Source organism: Mucor velutinosus, assembly GCF_035048745.1.
Source record: "Mucor velutinosus strain NIH1002 chromosome Unknown tig00000041, whole genome shotgun sequence".
Taxonomy (NCBI): domain Eukaryota; kingdom Fungi; phylum Mucoromycota; class Mucoromycetes; order Mucorales; family Mucoraceae; genus Mucor; species Mucor velutinosus.
In genome coordinates this window covers 2501019-2516870 of record NW_027041905.1, presented here as the reverse complement: position 1 = coordinate 2516870, position 15852 = coordinate 2501019, and the positions used below count along the sequence as shown (strand labels likewise).

Genomic DNA, 15852 nt, shown 5'->3' with positions numbered 1-15852 from the left:
AAAAACGTATAAAATGCTAATCTGCTATCTACATTTCTTCCTTTTCTCTTTACATATCATATTTATATACAAAGAAAAATGAAAAAATCGGTCAACAAGGAAAACACAGATACAAAATCGGATAGAAGGATTGTTTTGCCAGATATCAAAAAGGTATCTGAAGTGATTCCCAATGTGCCCGAGGTGCATTGGGCTCCTTTGACAGGTATCCCGTTTGAAAGAAGAATTCAAATGGCTGTTGTCTTGATGTGGATCTTTCTCTTGGGCAACTGCCTTACTCTCTTTTGCTGCTCTCTGTTTCTTCCGTTCTTATGGCCTTTGCATATCGCTTACATTATTTATCTTTATCGCGATCAATCGGCAGAAAATGGTGGTCGTCGCTCAGAATGGTTCCGTCGCTTGCCTATCTGGAATTACTATGCTGGTTATTTTCCTGCCAAGTTGGTCAAGGTAAGTTTGCCTGTATCTGAAAGATACTCTCCAAATGCCAATCGCTCAAATGCTATTAGGAGCAAGACCTTGATCCCAAAAAGAACTATGTCTTTGGGTCGCATCCACACGGCATCATCAGTATCAGTAGTTTGTAAGTGCCATGATCCCATAGTATAGCAACTTGATGCTCACATTGGCCTTTGCAGTGCTAGTTTTGCTACAGAAGCTACAGGCTTCTCTCAACTCTTCCCTGGCATCATTCCCTCCCTACTGACTTTGACAACCAACTTCAAGTTTCCCATCTATCGCGACATCATTCTTGCGTTGGGCATTGCATCTGTTTCACGCCACTCTTGTGAAAAGATTCTATCGTCTGGTCCTGGCCGCTCAATTGTCATTGTCATTGGAGGCGCATCTGAATCACTAAGTGCTCGTCCAGGCATCGCTGATCTCGTATTAAAAAAGAGATTGGGTTTCATCCGTATTGCGATTCGACATGGAGCTGACTTAGTGCCCGTGTTTTCATTTGGTGAGAATGAGTTGTATGAACAAGTCGATAATTCAACAGGCAGTTGGCTTTGGAAGGCACAGAAAAAGATGCAACAAGCGCTTGGATTCACTATGCCATTATTTCATGCGCGTGGTATTTTCAACTGTAAGTCTATTAGTGGGGAATGGGGCTGCGTAATTGTCAAGTGTAATGAATGACATGTTATGTGTATATCTGCTTAGATAATGTCGGTTTGATCCCTTACAGACATCCCATCGTTACTGTTGGTAAGTGCGCTTTTGAAATGTAGCATTGGAGTTACACTAACTGTCATATGAAAATTTTGTGTTCTAGTTGGAAAGCCTATTCCAGTACCTAAATTGAAACCAGGTCAAACGGAGCCTACACAGGAACAGTTGTTGGAAACACAAGCATTGTATATTCAAGAGTTGGAATCCATTTACAACAAGTACAAGGATGTGTATGCAAAGGATCGAAAGCAAGATTTGCGCATTGTTAGCTAGGTCTAACTTGTCTGGCATTTATAAGTTATTATTCCATGTGTACATAAATTATCATTTTTTATTTGATATTCATGTTGCAAAAACGATGGGGTTCAGATATGTTGTTCATATGCATCTTGTATGATATCTTTTTTTTTTCTCGGTGTTTGTTACCTACTGGTCATCATGTGGTGACAAGAAGCGTTTTGTGCTGTTGAAATAGACTAATTCTGCCTTAATCGAAGAAATCTTACAACTTTTGTGAGAACTAACTCAAGTGGTGGCATTCAACACTGTTGATTACACTCGTCCATCTCAATACACTATCGAATAGTTTACTAGGGTAGACTATTTAACGCTCCACTGCTATATGGGGCTATCTATAATTGGGGATTTGGCTCTTCTACGATGCACCACGTCTGTATCATTGGAGACGGCTCATGTAGTAGCAGACAGCATACTCGCATTGCCTTAAAGTACTCTAAATTACGTCAAACAAAGCGAAATTTTGATGCATTTGAGCCGTGATTTCTCATGCTAGAGGCCGATTTGGACCTCCAGAATAACACCAAACAATTGCTTTCGACTAGTAGGTGCTTCCTGACACCTTTGCTCAACTTTTTTGAGATCGTCGAAAATCCACCAAACACCATGAGGGATACCTCTGATTTTCACCAAAAATCAAACGATCGCGTGTTTGACCCCAAAAATGCATACTTTTACTATGACATATATTATATCAGAATGTTTCTCTCGATCCTAAGCAACCCCTAAAGTTACTTTTGCGAGACTTTCATATGTAATATTTCAACATTTTCGCCGAAAACAAGATTTCATATTTTTGCGTATTGCTCAATAGACCTGTTCAAAACATCTAAGTTTATTAACATCGTTGGATGCGCCTTAAAAAGTACTTCTAAAAAGCATTAAGAAGCACTGGTCGATCATCACAGTTTACATAGTCCTTTTTTGCAAAATAAGTCGAATCGTGCTCAAAATGTTCGAAAGTGGACGAATCGCGATAGAATGTCAATCGGAGATTAAATAAAATTTTGGCTGGCAATATCAATGCCGTTCTCATTATCAAGGTAGCTGACGCTTCTAAATGCTTAGAGAAAAGGATCATGCACTAGAATATAGTGTCATTTAACCCTGTTTTTTTTTTTTGTTCTGCTTCAATTAGTGATTATTTTAAGAACATGATAGGTTTGGTCGCTGTAAAATGCCCGTCTGAGATGCGAACCTTTATGCGAAATGCTAAATTGGCGTTTGCGTAATTCGATATTCCAGACTTCGAATGTGAGCCTACTGATGTATAGAGAAATTTACTTTTCATTATATTCCTAACAATAATGACTGCACTGCACGTCGCATAGAGCAACGAAATAGAGCCAAATGTGCAATCTCGCTTTAATATCAAAATGTGATGGCCAACATCAAATCTATCGTATTCATTAATGATGGAACTTTGCAATAGAGCAGGCTACCGCTAAGCCATAACGAGATTAGATGGCTAATGGTAGATTGCTGGATCAAAGCCTTGATTAAAATTAAGTTTTTATGTAATGTGCACTATCCCGAGGCTTTCTGCACCACAACATTTTAGAATGTTGCATGTGAAATAATCTCATCGAATAATGTATATCACTGGCTTTGAAACTATTCTATTTTTTTGCTGTTTCTTTTTCTTCATTTCTTTTTTTCTCTTCGACCCAATTTGCCCTGTTCGTCAGTACATCACCTCGCATTACTGGCTTATAGCACTGTACATCATTTAAACTGTCTAATTCAGCACACTACGAGCATTGCAATCTAAAGGACTCGTCTCCTTTGGCGTCTAGTCCGCTTCAACAACCACATCAAGAAGAAGGAGATGCCGATGAAGGGTTTGCCTCCTCTTCGTCTGTGGAAGAAGATCAAATTTATGAAGTGATTCGACGCAAGCGAAGCAGCCATCAAATACCAGCCCACAACCACAGTAATAGCACTGCGATATTGGACCCTATTGAAAAGAGTCGCAAACTATTCCATGAAAAGATCAAGATGGCACCACTGGAATCCATCTTGTGGATCATTTCCTTTGTATGGGTGTTCTATCAACTGTTTAGAACAGGTGCATTTGATAATCGAGTCATTTCAGGTTGGATGGTGAGTATTTTGTTGGGTATTTTGTGGGTGCGGTTCTCGTCGAAACAAAAGAGTAAGAATGAGGATTCAACTACTTCGTCTGATGAACAATTGGATATCCATGATGCGCATCAACAGAGCAAGAAATCAGATGGTGATGTCTTTCAAAGATCGTCTTCTTCCGGCCTTCCCACTAACAGTAAAGGATCGCACGAGTTTCCTGAATCCATCAACCGCATTTTCGGTGCGAGCAAAACATCATTTAGGTAATAAGGTGTATGAAGGGGGGATGGGGGTCTGTGCGACGTGTATAGCTAACACAAGTTTTAATAACCCAGAGCCAATGCGGATGATGGCTTATTATGCGGTGTCCTTTTATTGCCTATGGTAGCAGCTACAAAGCTTGTGGATGCAACCAGCAAGAACGCTGATCGGTTTCAAATAGCTTACCTGCAAGTGCGCATGGAATTAGTGCTATTCATGAGCGTTATTTTACTGTTGCTGGTATTGACAAACGACTATTCGCATCCTGTCAAACGAGTGATTTCCAAGAGAGGGTTGTTTGTGTCGAGTATCTGCGTATCTGCACTGTGTACCACGCTTTTGACTCAATTCACACCATTGGCACCAATGCTGACAGAAACACCCGTGGCCATGACAGTGCTGTCTGTTACCATGTTTCAATGGTTCTTGTATATATGTGTTGTCACCTTGAAGAAATGCTTTACATTAGGTGAAATGTGTGTAATCTCTCAGGCTGCTGCTGTGGTTGTTTATGGTGCATCAGAGTATATTTGCTCGGCTGTAAGTTGTGTGTTTGGGCGGGTGGGGGATGTGTGTTATCATTCGTGTATTAACAGAACCTACATAGTATTACCCTGATACAACACCCATCTACTTGCATTACAGTGACATTTCAACCAGCATGGTGTTGATTCATGCGCTGGTCGTCGGCATGATCTTTATCGGTGTCGTGACATACCCTCTTTTGCGCTACTCGCGTCGTTTGGCTCAGCAGCCGTACTGGCGCTCTTTGCCATCTCACAATCAGTCCATCTTTCAGAACAAAAAGATGCTGGTGGCGATAGCTTTCTATGTCTTGACAGCCACGATTGTCTTGTTTGTGATTGCTCCTATTTGCAAATCTGTTACTGGCGAGAATCCATTCATGTGGACACTTGATTTTTTGTACATGTCTCCTTCGCGCATGTTTCTCTGCTTGTACTGGTCTCTGACGGTCATTACGACTGTGGTGATCTGGGTGCTCGTGTTGGATTTTGTGCCTCAGTCTCCCAACAATGGTGATTTGTATTCAAGCAATGTGGAGGGAAAGGCGCTGACCAGTGCTTTGAACAAGAAGAGAAAATTGTTCCATGCCTTGGCTGTCATTATGTTTGTACCTGGCGTCTTGTTTGAGGTAACAATTTGTATGTACCTCCACTTTCATTTTGCTAATGTTTTTGATGTGAACACAGAAATCATTCTTGCAACTGGCCTTCGGTGTTGCATTATCTGGTTTTATCTACCTGGAATATTTGCGCTATTTTGCTGTGTGGCCCTGGGGAAAGAGTCTACATGTGTTTTTAACAGAATTTATCGATAATCGTGATTTGGGCCCTGTCATTTTGAGTCATATCTACTTGCTGTTAGGTTGTGCAAGTCCTGTTTGGCTTGGAAGGTAAACGTGCGATGGTGTGTGTATGATCCAGCAATGCTCATTCTTCTCTGCTTGTAGCTCCAATGTATTAGCCAGTTTATCAGGCGTTTTGTCATTGGGATTTGGTGATGCCGCTGCATCCATCATCGGTAAACGATTTGGTCACTATCGATGGCCAGGCACCAAAAAGACAGTGGAGGGCACCGCTGCATTTATCATTGCAGTCCTTTTCAGCTCCTGGGTTATTGTGTATAGCTCTGCCTTGGTCGGCATAGATGGAGCTTCTCGCTATGTTGCTTTGGCTGGCCGAGGTGAATGGCTGAATTACTCAGTTGTGATTACACTCACAGCCTTGCTGGAAGCATTTTCCACTCAAAATGATAATATCATTATACCACTTTATATGTACGCACTTGTAGTATTAGGCCATACCATGTAAAAAAAAAAAAAAAAAAAAAAAAAAAAAAAAAAATGAAACATAAAAAGCATGCAATTTTTTAATATATTATATTACAATCAAAATTTAACGAGCTGTCTTCTTGACCAGTCTTGATCTTGCTGTTCGTTTCTGCCCATGTCTCGCCTTGATAGATGTGTTTCTTGCTTCTCGGACAGAGTGACAATCATGCGATTATTCAGCTTCAAATAAGCCATATCCTTATCAAAGACAGAGTCTACTAGACGCAATGTATTTGTGGGAGCTGTCTTGTTCATCACTGTATAAGGGTCTCGGCTGGTAGGCACCATCACCCGCATCACTTCATACAAGGATCTTCGATGGACAGGGCTTGTAACAAAGTTCAGTAAAAGATTGCCTATAATGCATAGTGCTAGAGATATGCCAATGATGATTTGAGGTACCAACCCAATCAAGATGCCTACCGTATGGCTGCTGTATTTGGCGGTGACCAAGAATCCACCTACTGTGATAGTACTGCCTAGCTGCCAAATGTTCGTTGCGATAATACCTAGTTCTTTAATGCTGACTTGGCCCAAATCACTGTAAATACATTGTCGCATCCATGTCTGCACATTTTGAGTTCTGAAATCCCAATCGCTACTGCACTGTCCTTTGCTTCGGATTTCAAATATGGGAACAATGGGCACATAGGTTCTGTTGGTTTCTAGGTTGGAAGGGGGTGGAAAGAATGGGAACGGCGTACTGGCTGTTGATCCAGATGCTTGCTCTGCTCCCCAGGCCGAGTCATCGTAACTTCCAAAGAATGCATATGGATTCTGCTCATGATAAATGTTCCATAGTTGGGTATAGGTGTGTAGACACCAGTATGACATGTGTGATGAGGAGGGCTCCAAGAGACAAAGCACGGTGCTGAGACGGTAATTGTCATCAACGACTGTCTGCACTGCATAAGAGCTTGTTGCACTCAGCGTGGCTGCTTGAGCAGGGGTGATGCCAATCAACTGACAAAGAAAGCACCGGCCATCGTCCGTGATATTGGCTATACCAGCATGTGCATTGACCGTTTGCCACAAGACGGTGGATAGAGTAGGTGTTCGATGTATAGCGCTCCAACGTTCTGCTCTATCTACATTGCCATTGACAGGCACACCTTCTCCTCTGCGTCTTCCTTGTCTCAATAAATCTGATAGGTCTGGCGTAATCAAGGGAAAAAATTGGTCAGCGTGCAGTAGATCTAATGGGCTTGTAATGTCATCTGCATCGTATATTGTTGTATTTGTATAGACGGCAGACATGCCTTGACGAAATGCAACTGTACTGTGATTATTGGCAATGAAGGTACTCTTTGCTATCGATATGAATTGCTGTGGTGTTGTGGCTGTGGCAAATGTATCATTGATCGATACAATTAAGCTGTCATTGGTAATAAATGCAATCTCTTTTATATTGATAGGATCCCAAACAATCTCTGCAATGGTGACATTCTTTGCATCTGTGCATCCATATGGCAAATATCTACACAGAAATTTGTTGGTTGCCTCCTTGGAGCTAGCAGGTTCTGAGAGATGTGGGACGTTGATGTCTGTCAGTGTTGGCACGAATATGTTGTTGATAGGCGTTAAGGTGGCATTGGTCTCTACAGCGACGGTATTGATGGTGATGGGACTCAGCTTACTAAGCACAGTAGGCATCACATTAAGTAGCAGCGTTAGAATAAGACAGCAAAAAGCAATAAAATTGGTGCTTTTGACACCTCGCTTTCCAGTAGGACCACATGGATCAAATAGAGATGTAATTTTTGCAATAAGATCAGGCTGCTCGTACCAAAATTTTGCGCTTGATCCGCCTGGTAGTTTGCTGAATAAAATCAATGCCACTACACCAAGCGCTGAATCGTATAAGATGCGGGTGAGAGTGAAAATGGCAGTGGCTGCTGCTTCTGATACGATGATGTCCATAACAAAAGAAGGTAGAGGGTGTATTAATAATAAAATGGAAAAAATAGGGTGAACTTTCGACATTTCTTCTCTGCCGTTTATATATAAGCAAGTGTCAGCCTCTTGATGATTATCCTTTTTCGAACTGTGCAACTAAGCCCACATCAGCCAAAGACGCTGGTTTATTTTTAACATTGTTGCCCTCTGTTTACTAAACTCGTAATATCTTGATATGAAGATTTTTCTGAACCACCGGAATGACACCAAACAATCGTGCTCGAGTAGCAGTAACTCCCAGACACCGTTGTTCAACTTTTTGGGGACCCAAAAACATGGCCATAATAGACCAAAAAGCATGAGGGGTACCGGGAGTGGCTAACGTACCAACAAAAAATTTCCTTTTTTGCTTAACGTACCAACAAAATATCATCTCCTACTACAGACACACTTTGGCTAACGTACCAACAAAATATCCTCTTCATTTGCCGTACATTTTTTTTTCGATCCTGACATGTCAACAATGTATTTGATCTCTTGTATAAGACAAGTAGCCGATCGATCTCGCTACGCTGGGTGACGGCGTTGCCCTGCGGGCTATCGCCGAAGACATTTCAATTCAGAGATATCACATAGATTTTAGACATTCAATTAATAGTGAGAGATTATTGTCATTGCAAAAAACACTTTTACAGGGAAAAACTCTGAACAAAAGTAAATATATATATACATATATTTGGACTAAGTAACTGTTCTTTCAAATATATGACCTCCATTGGGTCAGTATCGCAATTATTATTGCCATCATCAGAAAGGCATTCGGGTAAGCCAGCATCAGCGAAGCTTGCCAAAATCAATTCAAGCTCAGATATATTTTTTTGTTCAAGATTGGTCAGATCTTGTTTTTTTCGACTTAGTTGAACTCTTTTGCGAGATTCGACTATATGGATTGTGAAGATCACCCTACGCTTCCTAATACATTCTTGGAGTACTTTTCAAGACGCTTCCAATGGCACTAATTATAATATGTGCTTTGAATGAAACTATTGAGCAATTTGACAGAGCATGAAATGAGGTTTTTAGCGAAAATAGCCATATTTTGCATATGAAATCCTCATAAAAGTGGTTTTAGAAGTTGCTTTGAATTGAGAGAAACGTTTTGAATTAATATATACCATAGTAAAAGTCTCTATTTTCAAGGTGAAAAAAGCGATCGTTTAATTTTCGTAAAAAACCATGAGGTACACCTCATGGTTTTCAGTGGAATTTTGGCCATGTTTTTTTTGGTTTCAAAAAGTTGAGCAACGGTGTCAGGAAGTTACTACTACTCGAATACAACAATCTGGTGTCATTCCGGTGGCTCAGAAAGGTTTACATGTCAATATATGAAGGCTTGAAAGCTGTCAAAATTGGTAATGTTTTTGCTTTACAGCTTTTATTTACATAGCGTGAATCATATCTTGGTGGATGGATAGCTGAAATTCTTGAAGAGGGCAGTTCTGCACTCTGTGCAACTTCTAATTTGAATAGGAGGTATATTGATTTTGGTAAAGCTCAAAATCATTCTCTGGACTGCACAAATTTACAACTATTCCTCAGTAATGCAAATCAATAAATTACACCACAACTCAAACTGAAAGTCTATATTGACAAATTTATACTTAATAGGAACCAGAAACTTGCATTTTTGTCATTCATCGTCTTGTATTTATATTACTTGCAATACGAGAAGTTTGCAAGTCTATCAATGTTTAGAGACAATTTGTTGGTACGTTAGCCCAAGGAAAAAATAGCAGACAAAGCAAGCGCTGCTACAGCACTGCTGGACAGGGTGTGCATTTGTGAGCTTTAATATTTTGTTGGTATGTTAGCCACCCCCAGGGGTACCTCATGGTTTTCATCGAAAATCAAACGATCGCATTTTTCACCTTGAAAATGAACACTTTTACTATGGTATATATTGAATCAAAATGTTTCTCTATATTCAAAGCAACCACTGAAGCCACTTTTGTGAGATTCTCATGTGCAAATTTCGACCTTTTGGCCAAAAACCTCATTTCATATTTTTCTAAAATTGCTCAATAAGTTCAGTCAAAACATCTATTTTATTTGACACCATTAGATGCGCCATAAAAAGTACTCCTAAAAAGCTTAAGGAAGTATCGGATGATCATCACAACTTATATAGTCGAATCTTGCAAAATAGTTCAATCAAGTCGAAAAAGAACAAAGTTTGGCCAATCTTGAGAAAAAGATAAAGGACCTGAGTTTGAATGTATTTTGGCGCTGCTGGCTTACCAAAATGCCATTCTAGTGATGACAATGATGGTTGAGAGGCTGGTTAAATGAAGATCATGAAATGGAAAGGATCATTGCTTAGACTGAACACTTTTTTTGTTTTTTTGGGCATTTTCATATCTGACAACTCTAGTCAGCATAGCCAACCACCAAAATACATGTAAGAGGTGAATTTGAGTGGCATTGGGGTCGTCGCTTGCAGTTACCAGCTTTAAATGTAGATAACATGGGCGTTGATAAAGAAAGGACACGAGGGAAAGAGGACTAAGAAAATACTCACTATGAGCAAGAGCAAGAAGTGGTTGGGCATCTCTTTTACTGTTGACTAAGTGTTTGAAACCTGCTTGATACGGCAAATTTTTATTATGTGATTTGAAATGTACAGAATAGAGAGCCCGTCGTAGGGCTACAATAGCGTCAGTTACGAAACGTTCTTGTAGAATTTGCTGGAGGCAAGACCAAACGAAACCCGATCAAGCTCACTGTAGCCAAGAAAAAGGATATCAAGGACGCAGATGCAATATACATTGATCATGCCATCCCATACTGTATGTCCTGGACAAGTCATGATATGCATCGCTCAAATGGTACCGAACAAGTGACAAGCGTCAACTCATTGAAGGGCAACTGGCATTATGACCTGTATTTGACTAGAAGCTATGTTTAATATTAGCACCAGAGTATATGGATCACAGATTGAGAAATTCATTTTCGTATGAATGATAATAAAAGATGTTTAATATGGAATAAAATCAATGTGTATTTTTTTTTGGTACAATAAAATGTGTAAATGATATATAGATTAAATTGATGCGAATGTGGAGAAAAGAAGGGAATTAAGCCTTTGCCAAGAGCAAACAAGTACGGTTAGGAATATAGACTTGAAGCCAGTTGGGTCTGCTATCCCAGTCTCCAGGAGTCGTAAAGAACTCGGTATTGTTATCCACACGTTCATGACCCAAGAACTGCTTGTCATCAGAGTTGAGAACTATCTTGTATTTGCCAGCATGTTCAACACCAACACGATAATCAGTAAAGGATTGTGTGGGATGGAAGTTGAAAATGAACAAGACATTGGCACGTTCAAATACAATCACCTTATCACCATCGTTCTTGCGAGACACAAAGGCTTGAGGAGAATGCAACCACCCAAAGCGTTCCTCAGTCAACTGCATAGCACGATCCCATTCATTCAAATACTTGTAACGCAACAACTTGTCATCAAGGACGTTCCATTGACGACGCGCATATTGGAAACTGGAGTCGTTACCAGCGCGAGGGAAATCAAGCCATTCAGGATGACCAAATTCGTTGCCTTCAAAGTTAAGATAGCCTTCACCACCTAAGCCATGGGTGACCATGCGAATCATCTTGTGTAAAGAAATGCCACGATCAATGATGGGCGTCAAGGGGGTCAAATCACTCATGTTGGTATACATTTCCTTGTCCATCAACCAGAATGCCAATGTCTTGTCACCTACAAGGGCTTGGTCGTGAGATTCACAGTAACCGATGGTGTTTTCCAGATAACGACGATTGGTCAAGATATGTACAATATGTCCCATCTTCCAGTCATCGTCTGATTCCTCCTTCAACATCTTGATCCACATATCAGGAATAGCCATAGAGAGACGGTAATCGAAGCCGAGACCGCCTTCACGCACAGGACGGCAAGAACCAGGCATGCCAGAGACATCCTCCGCAATCGTGACCATGTGGGGGTATTTCTCGTGCAAATAGTGATTGGCAATTTGAATGTACATGACGCCTTCGTCATCAACATTCTCGCCAAAGTATTCATGATAATCACCAGAGAAACCAAAGCCAATGCCATGATGCTTGTACAGCATGGAAGTAACACCATCGAATCTGAAACCATCGAATTGGAACACGTCCATCCAATATCTCAAGTTGGACATCAAGAAACGCATCACTTCAAAGTTACCATAGTTAAACAAGCGGGAATCCCACAATTCATGACGGCCCTTTGGACCGGCATGGAAATAGCAGTGATCAGATCCGTCAAACATGTTGAGGCCATCAGCCACGTTCTTACAAGCATGAGAGTGCACAAGATCCAACAAGACAGTGATACCTAAACCATGAGCCGTGTCAATCAGTTCCTTCAAATCATCAGGTGTACCATAACGACTGGAGGGTGCAAAGAAGGAAGTAACTTGATAGCCGAATGAGGCATAGTAAGCGTGCTCCATCACAGCCATCAATTGGATCGTGTTGTAACCATCATAGGCAATACGAGGCAAAATGTTCTTGGTGAATTCCTTGTAGGTAGCACAACGAGGTTCGGGAGATGAGATACCAACTATAACAAGATAAGACTGGATTTAGGCCTCGCTCTACTCAATCATCCTCTATGTCAAAACTTACCATGGGCTTCGTAGACACGAATGGATTCAGGACGCTTGGGACGGGGATGTTTGAATACGTATTGTGATTCAGGGTTCCAAAAGATGGCATCATAAGTAGCGCTCACATTGAGGTCTTGAGTAACATAGTTGATCCAAGCAGGCAAACGATAAATACGTTCTCCGGTATGAGGCATGGTCATAGTGATCTAATCAAGCCCAAATTTGTTAATCTATCATACTCTCCCTGGACGTTGCCACTTGTTTTTACCTTGATCTTGCTACCATGAGGAATAGCGACCTTACCGTCAGCAGTAGGATCAACGAGGATCTCAAAGACACCATACTTGTTACGAGTCATGACATGCGCATTCACATCCCAGTTATCTATAGAAGAAAGGCGTCAAGGTAACATGAGTATGAATGCTTTTTGGTTCTCCGTGCTATCCCGATTATTCCTGTTTCCTCGCACTCTGTACTCCCCCAACAAACGCCTTCTGGTAGTACTTACTGAAATCGCCAACCAAGCTAGCAGTGACAGCATTGGGAGCCCATTCACGATACATGACACTGTTATCTTCTTGCACATTGAAGCCATAGTATTCATAACCCTTCGTGAATTCCTCATAGCCAAGGGTGTTCTTAATTTGCTCATCATATTTTTCAAATGTCGCATATCTGTTTCAATGGTTGCACATGAGATGAGCTGCCTCAAGAGAAACGTGTTTGCAAAACACATCCACACACAACTTACCTCTCTCTAAGAGCATCATTGAAGGGCTCTAACCAAGGATCCACGACAGAAAGGCCAGTGCCATCAGCAGCCATAGTGAGAACACGTCCAGGAGAGACCTCCTCTTTAAAAGTAGGAACATTGGAAGCAAGAGCCATGATGTTTACGATAAAAACAGAGGAAAAAAGTGGGAAAAAAGTATCGACTAGTAAAAGAGGACACAAAGAATTGAAACGTTGTGTCCTATTTATACGTAAATCTTGCTGCTATTAGGCTCGGGCCACTTTTTTTTTCATGTTTCCAGTTTTCCTTTAAACAAATTGAGCCTCAAATCAAACATTTGGTTTGATACTCAGGGCCATAAATGGAAAATCTTCCCTTGGTTTTGCATAAGAAAAAGGGGACAATCTGGCTCTGATCAATCTCCAGATTTAGATTTCAGAAAAAATGTCTGATAAAAAAAAAAGACCTCACTGAGACCTATGGAAACTGATAAGACATGTCTTTGGTAAGCATGAGAAAGGTTCACATGCAATATTGGGAGGAATTGCTCGTTTTAATTGATAAAAAATTATCGTAGTTAGGTCCATTCCATTAGAGCTATCTCACTCTCTATTTCGAGCCTTACCTGAGATATTGGTCTCGGTGTATATGGTGTGTGCTCCGAGATGTACAAATATTTATAAGCTTTTCTTTTAAAACGAGTTAGGGAAAATAACCGCATGATTTTGTTCCATGCTCAATTCAGTTGCCATGATGGGATTTGACAGATCTATGTTTCCATGGTAACAAATGAATGATTTACAACGTTGCCATGGCAACAAATGCAAGGTATTCAGAGTGGGATTACTGCAGCGTATCAAACAAAGCTTTGAAAATTTCCTGCGTCCTTGATTGATTTTTGATGCTTTTCTCGCTATTTATCTTGATGCATCCCGGTAAAGTGTTTGCAAGATATATCGGATTTCTTACTAGTCGAATAAGAGACTTATTCTATCACATAACAAGTTCTGTTAAGCGCGCCTTAAGGTTAGTGTCTGAAAAGCATTTGAAACAGCCTAGAAGTGATGCCAAGTATGGACGTTGTGAAATGCCATGGACCAACAAAATTATCAGACTGTGGTACTACACATTGATTTGAATAAATAATGGAGAAATCAATGGAAAGGCAACCATTTACCCAATTCCACTAATCGATCTTCTATCGTGGTAGTACCAATACTAAAGTCGTATTTGCTGATTTCGATAAGATTGTCCCTTTTCAGCCAGAAGGGATAGATGTTCAGAGCTGGTGCCAACTGCGACTGTTACACTCCTCCAGCTGAAATGACGTTCAAGCCGGTCATGGAAAGGTGGACAAGTTTGATGCTCCTATTGAAATGTATTCACAAAGACATCTTGTACAGTAGCACGCATTTCTTTCTTTTATTATACAAACAAATGTCTAGTCTCGAAGACCTATTTGGAAAACTCGCTGTTACTACTGTTACTACTGTGTCAAGGATTGCACTGAGCCATGCAACAAATGCTGCTATTGTAAGATACTCGTTAAACTCGTGCCATGTTTCGAAGCTCACATCTTTCTGTAGCGTAATGTCACTTCATATATCACCACACAATTACCCAAAAACAAGCCAGACACTAGAGAGATCCGTACATTGCAGCGTCAACTCGACTTGAAGATCAAGAATTTAAAGGTAACTTTACGCTGACCACATGCGTTTATATAACGCTAGCATTAATACGTCGCCTTAGCCGACTATAGACATCATTGCTAGATCAGTCGCTGACGGCAATACAGACCTGGAACCCGCTTTGGAAATGTGCAATGATCTCAAATCAGACATGGACGACTTTGCTGCGAAACCGATGGACAATCCAGATCAAGTCAAAGCACACTTAAAGCAATTATTGGCGAATGTAGACGATGCAATTCCAAGCCTGCACCTCTCTTTACGTAGTATAGAAAACAAGACGGGCACTTCCGCAGTGTCTCCAGCGAAGTTGATTCAAGCATCCAACATCTTGAAGGGAAAAGATGCCGTCTTTTGCGTCAAACTGTATTCATTGTTCTCAGCAAATCAACGGGCGGCTTCAGCAGATGCATTTACATGGAAAGAAGAGTTCTTCAAGGCTTCATTGGTTGTCAAATCGACAGATGAATTCAGTTACGAGCTCTTCATTACAGAAGATACGGACGATGGTCGTTATCATGAGGAGGGAGAACAACAAACGAAATGCATTGATGTCAGTCATATTGATCGCATGTATTATACACAAAGTGGGGAACTGTTGAACATTGAGGACTCCAAATCGCCTGTGCTCGTGATGAAGGTGAACAAGCGTGACAAAGACGATGAGAGAAAGGAATCGATAGTAGAAGTCAAAGAAACTGCACCAGAGATTATCCGAGAGGAGCTGCAAGAATCGGATTGGTATGCGGTTGGATTATGGACAGAAGATGTGGTAGAGAGTGATAGTGATGACGATGAAAAGGAAGACACTGAGAAGAAGAATGGCAGCAACAGCAGCACCAAATCACTCCCCTCTGACAATCAATTAAACCTGTTGCTGTTGGAGAGCGTCATTAAGCTAGCATTGTTGGAAACAACAGAACAAATGAATCATATTAATGCCTCTGATGAGCTAATAACCTTATACATGAAGTGAAGCAATAAAAAGCGACCCGAATTCGAGTAGCTGGTTGTGCGACATTCCCACAAAACAAGTGTTAAATAAACAAGAGTGTCTGATGCATAAATGGACCCTCTTCTTGTTGTCTATGCGTCCATTTTATATCAGCCATACAACCACGACAAAGCACATTCAAGTCGCATGATGACAATACCACCCATCTCTAATGAATCAGTCTTAGCAACTATACACAAACA

At 40.8% G+C, this 15852-nt stretch overlaps 5 protein-coding genes across 5 annotated transcripts; 3 read left to right on the top strand and 2 right to left on the bottom strand.

The window, feature by feature from the left end:
- Positions 1–78: 78 nt before the first annotated feature.
- Positions 79–1446, top strand: ATC70_001014 (uncharacterized protein; the record flags this gene model as incomplete). Its single annotated transcript, XM_064820419.1, has 5 exons — positions 79–450; positions 510–583; positions 639–1087; positions 1165–1209; positions 1277–1446. 5 exons carry the CDS (start codon positions 79–81, stop codon positions 1444–1446), a joined length of 1110 nt encoding a protein of 369 aa, XP_064684339.1.
- Positions 1447–3468: 2022 nt separating this feature from the next.
- ATC70_001013 (uncharacterized protein) lies at positions 3469–5648 on the top strand (the record flags this gene model as incomplete). The annotated part of the gene is made up of 5 exons (XM_064820418.1): positions 3469–3818; positions 3891–4356; positions 4424–4969; positions 5028–5230; positions 5288–5648. The coding sequence occupies 5 exons, from the start codon at positions 3469–3471 to the stop codon at positions 5646–5648; spliced, it is 1926 nt and encodes a 641-aa protein (XP_064684338.1).
- A 77-nt stretch (positions 5649–5725) lies between these two features.
- On the bottom strand, positions 5726–7588 carry ATC70_001012 (uncharacterized protein; the record flags this gene model as incomplete). The annotated part of the gene is made up of 1 exon (XM_064820417.1): positions 5726–7588. One exon carries the CDS (start codon positions 7586–7588, stop codon positions 5726–5728), a length of 1863 nt encoding a protein of 620 aa, XP_064684337.1.
- A 3110-nt stretch (positions 7589–10698) lies between these two features.
- Positions 10699–13119, bottom strand: ATC70_001011 (uncharacterized protein; the record flags this gene model as incomplete). The annotated part of the gene is made up of 5 exons (XM_064820416.1): positions 10699–12185; positions 12251–12437; positions 12500–12615; positions 12740–12906; positions 12983–13119. The coding sequence occupies 5 exons, from the start codon at positions 13117–13119 to the stop codon at positions 10699–10701; spliced, it is 2094 nt and encodes a 697-aa protein (XP_064684336.1).
- Positions 13120–14401: 1282 nt separating this feature from the next.
- On the top strand, positions 14402–15631 carry HHT1_1 (histone H3.1; the record flags this gene model as incomplete). Its single annotated transcript, XM_064820415.1, has 3 exons — positions 14402–14497; positions 14551–14658; positions 14717–15631. The coding sequence occupies 3 exons, from the start codon at positions 14402–14404 to the stop codon at positions 15629–15631; spliced, it is 1119 nt and encodes a 372-aa protein (XP_064684335.1).
- Positions 15632–15852: the final 221 nt, after the last annotated feature.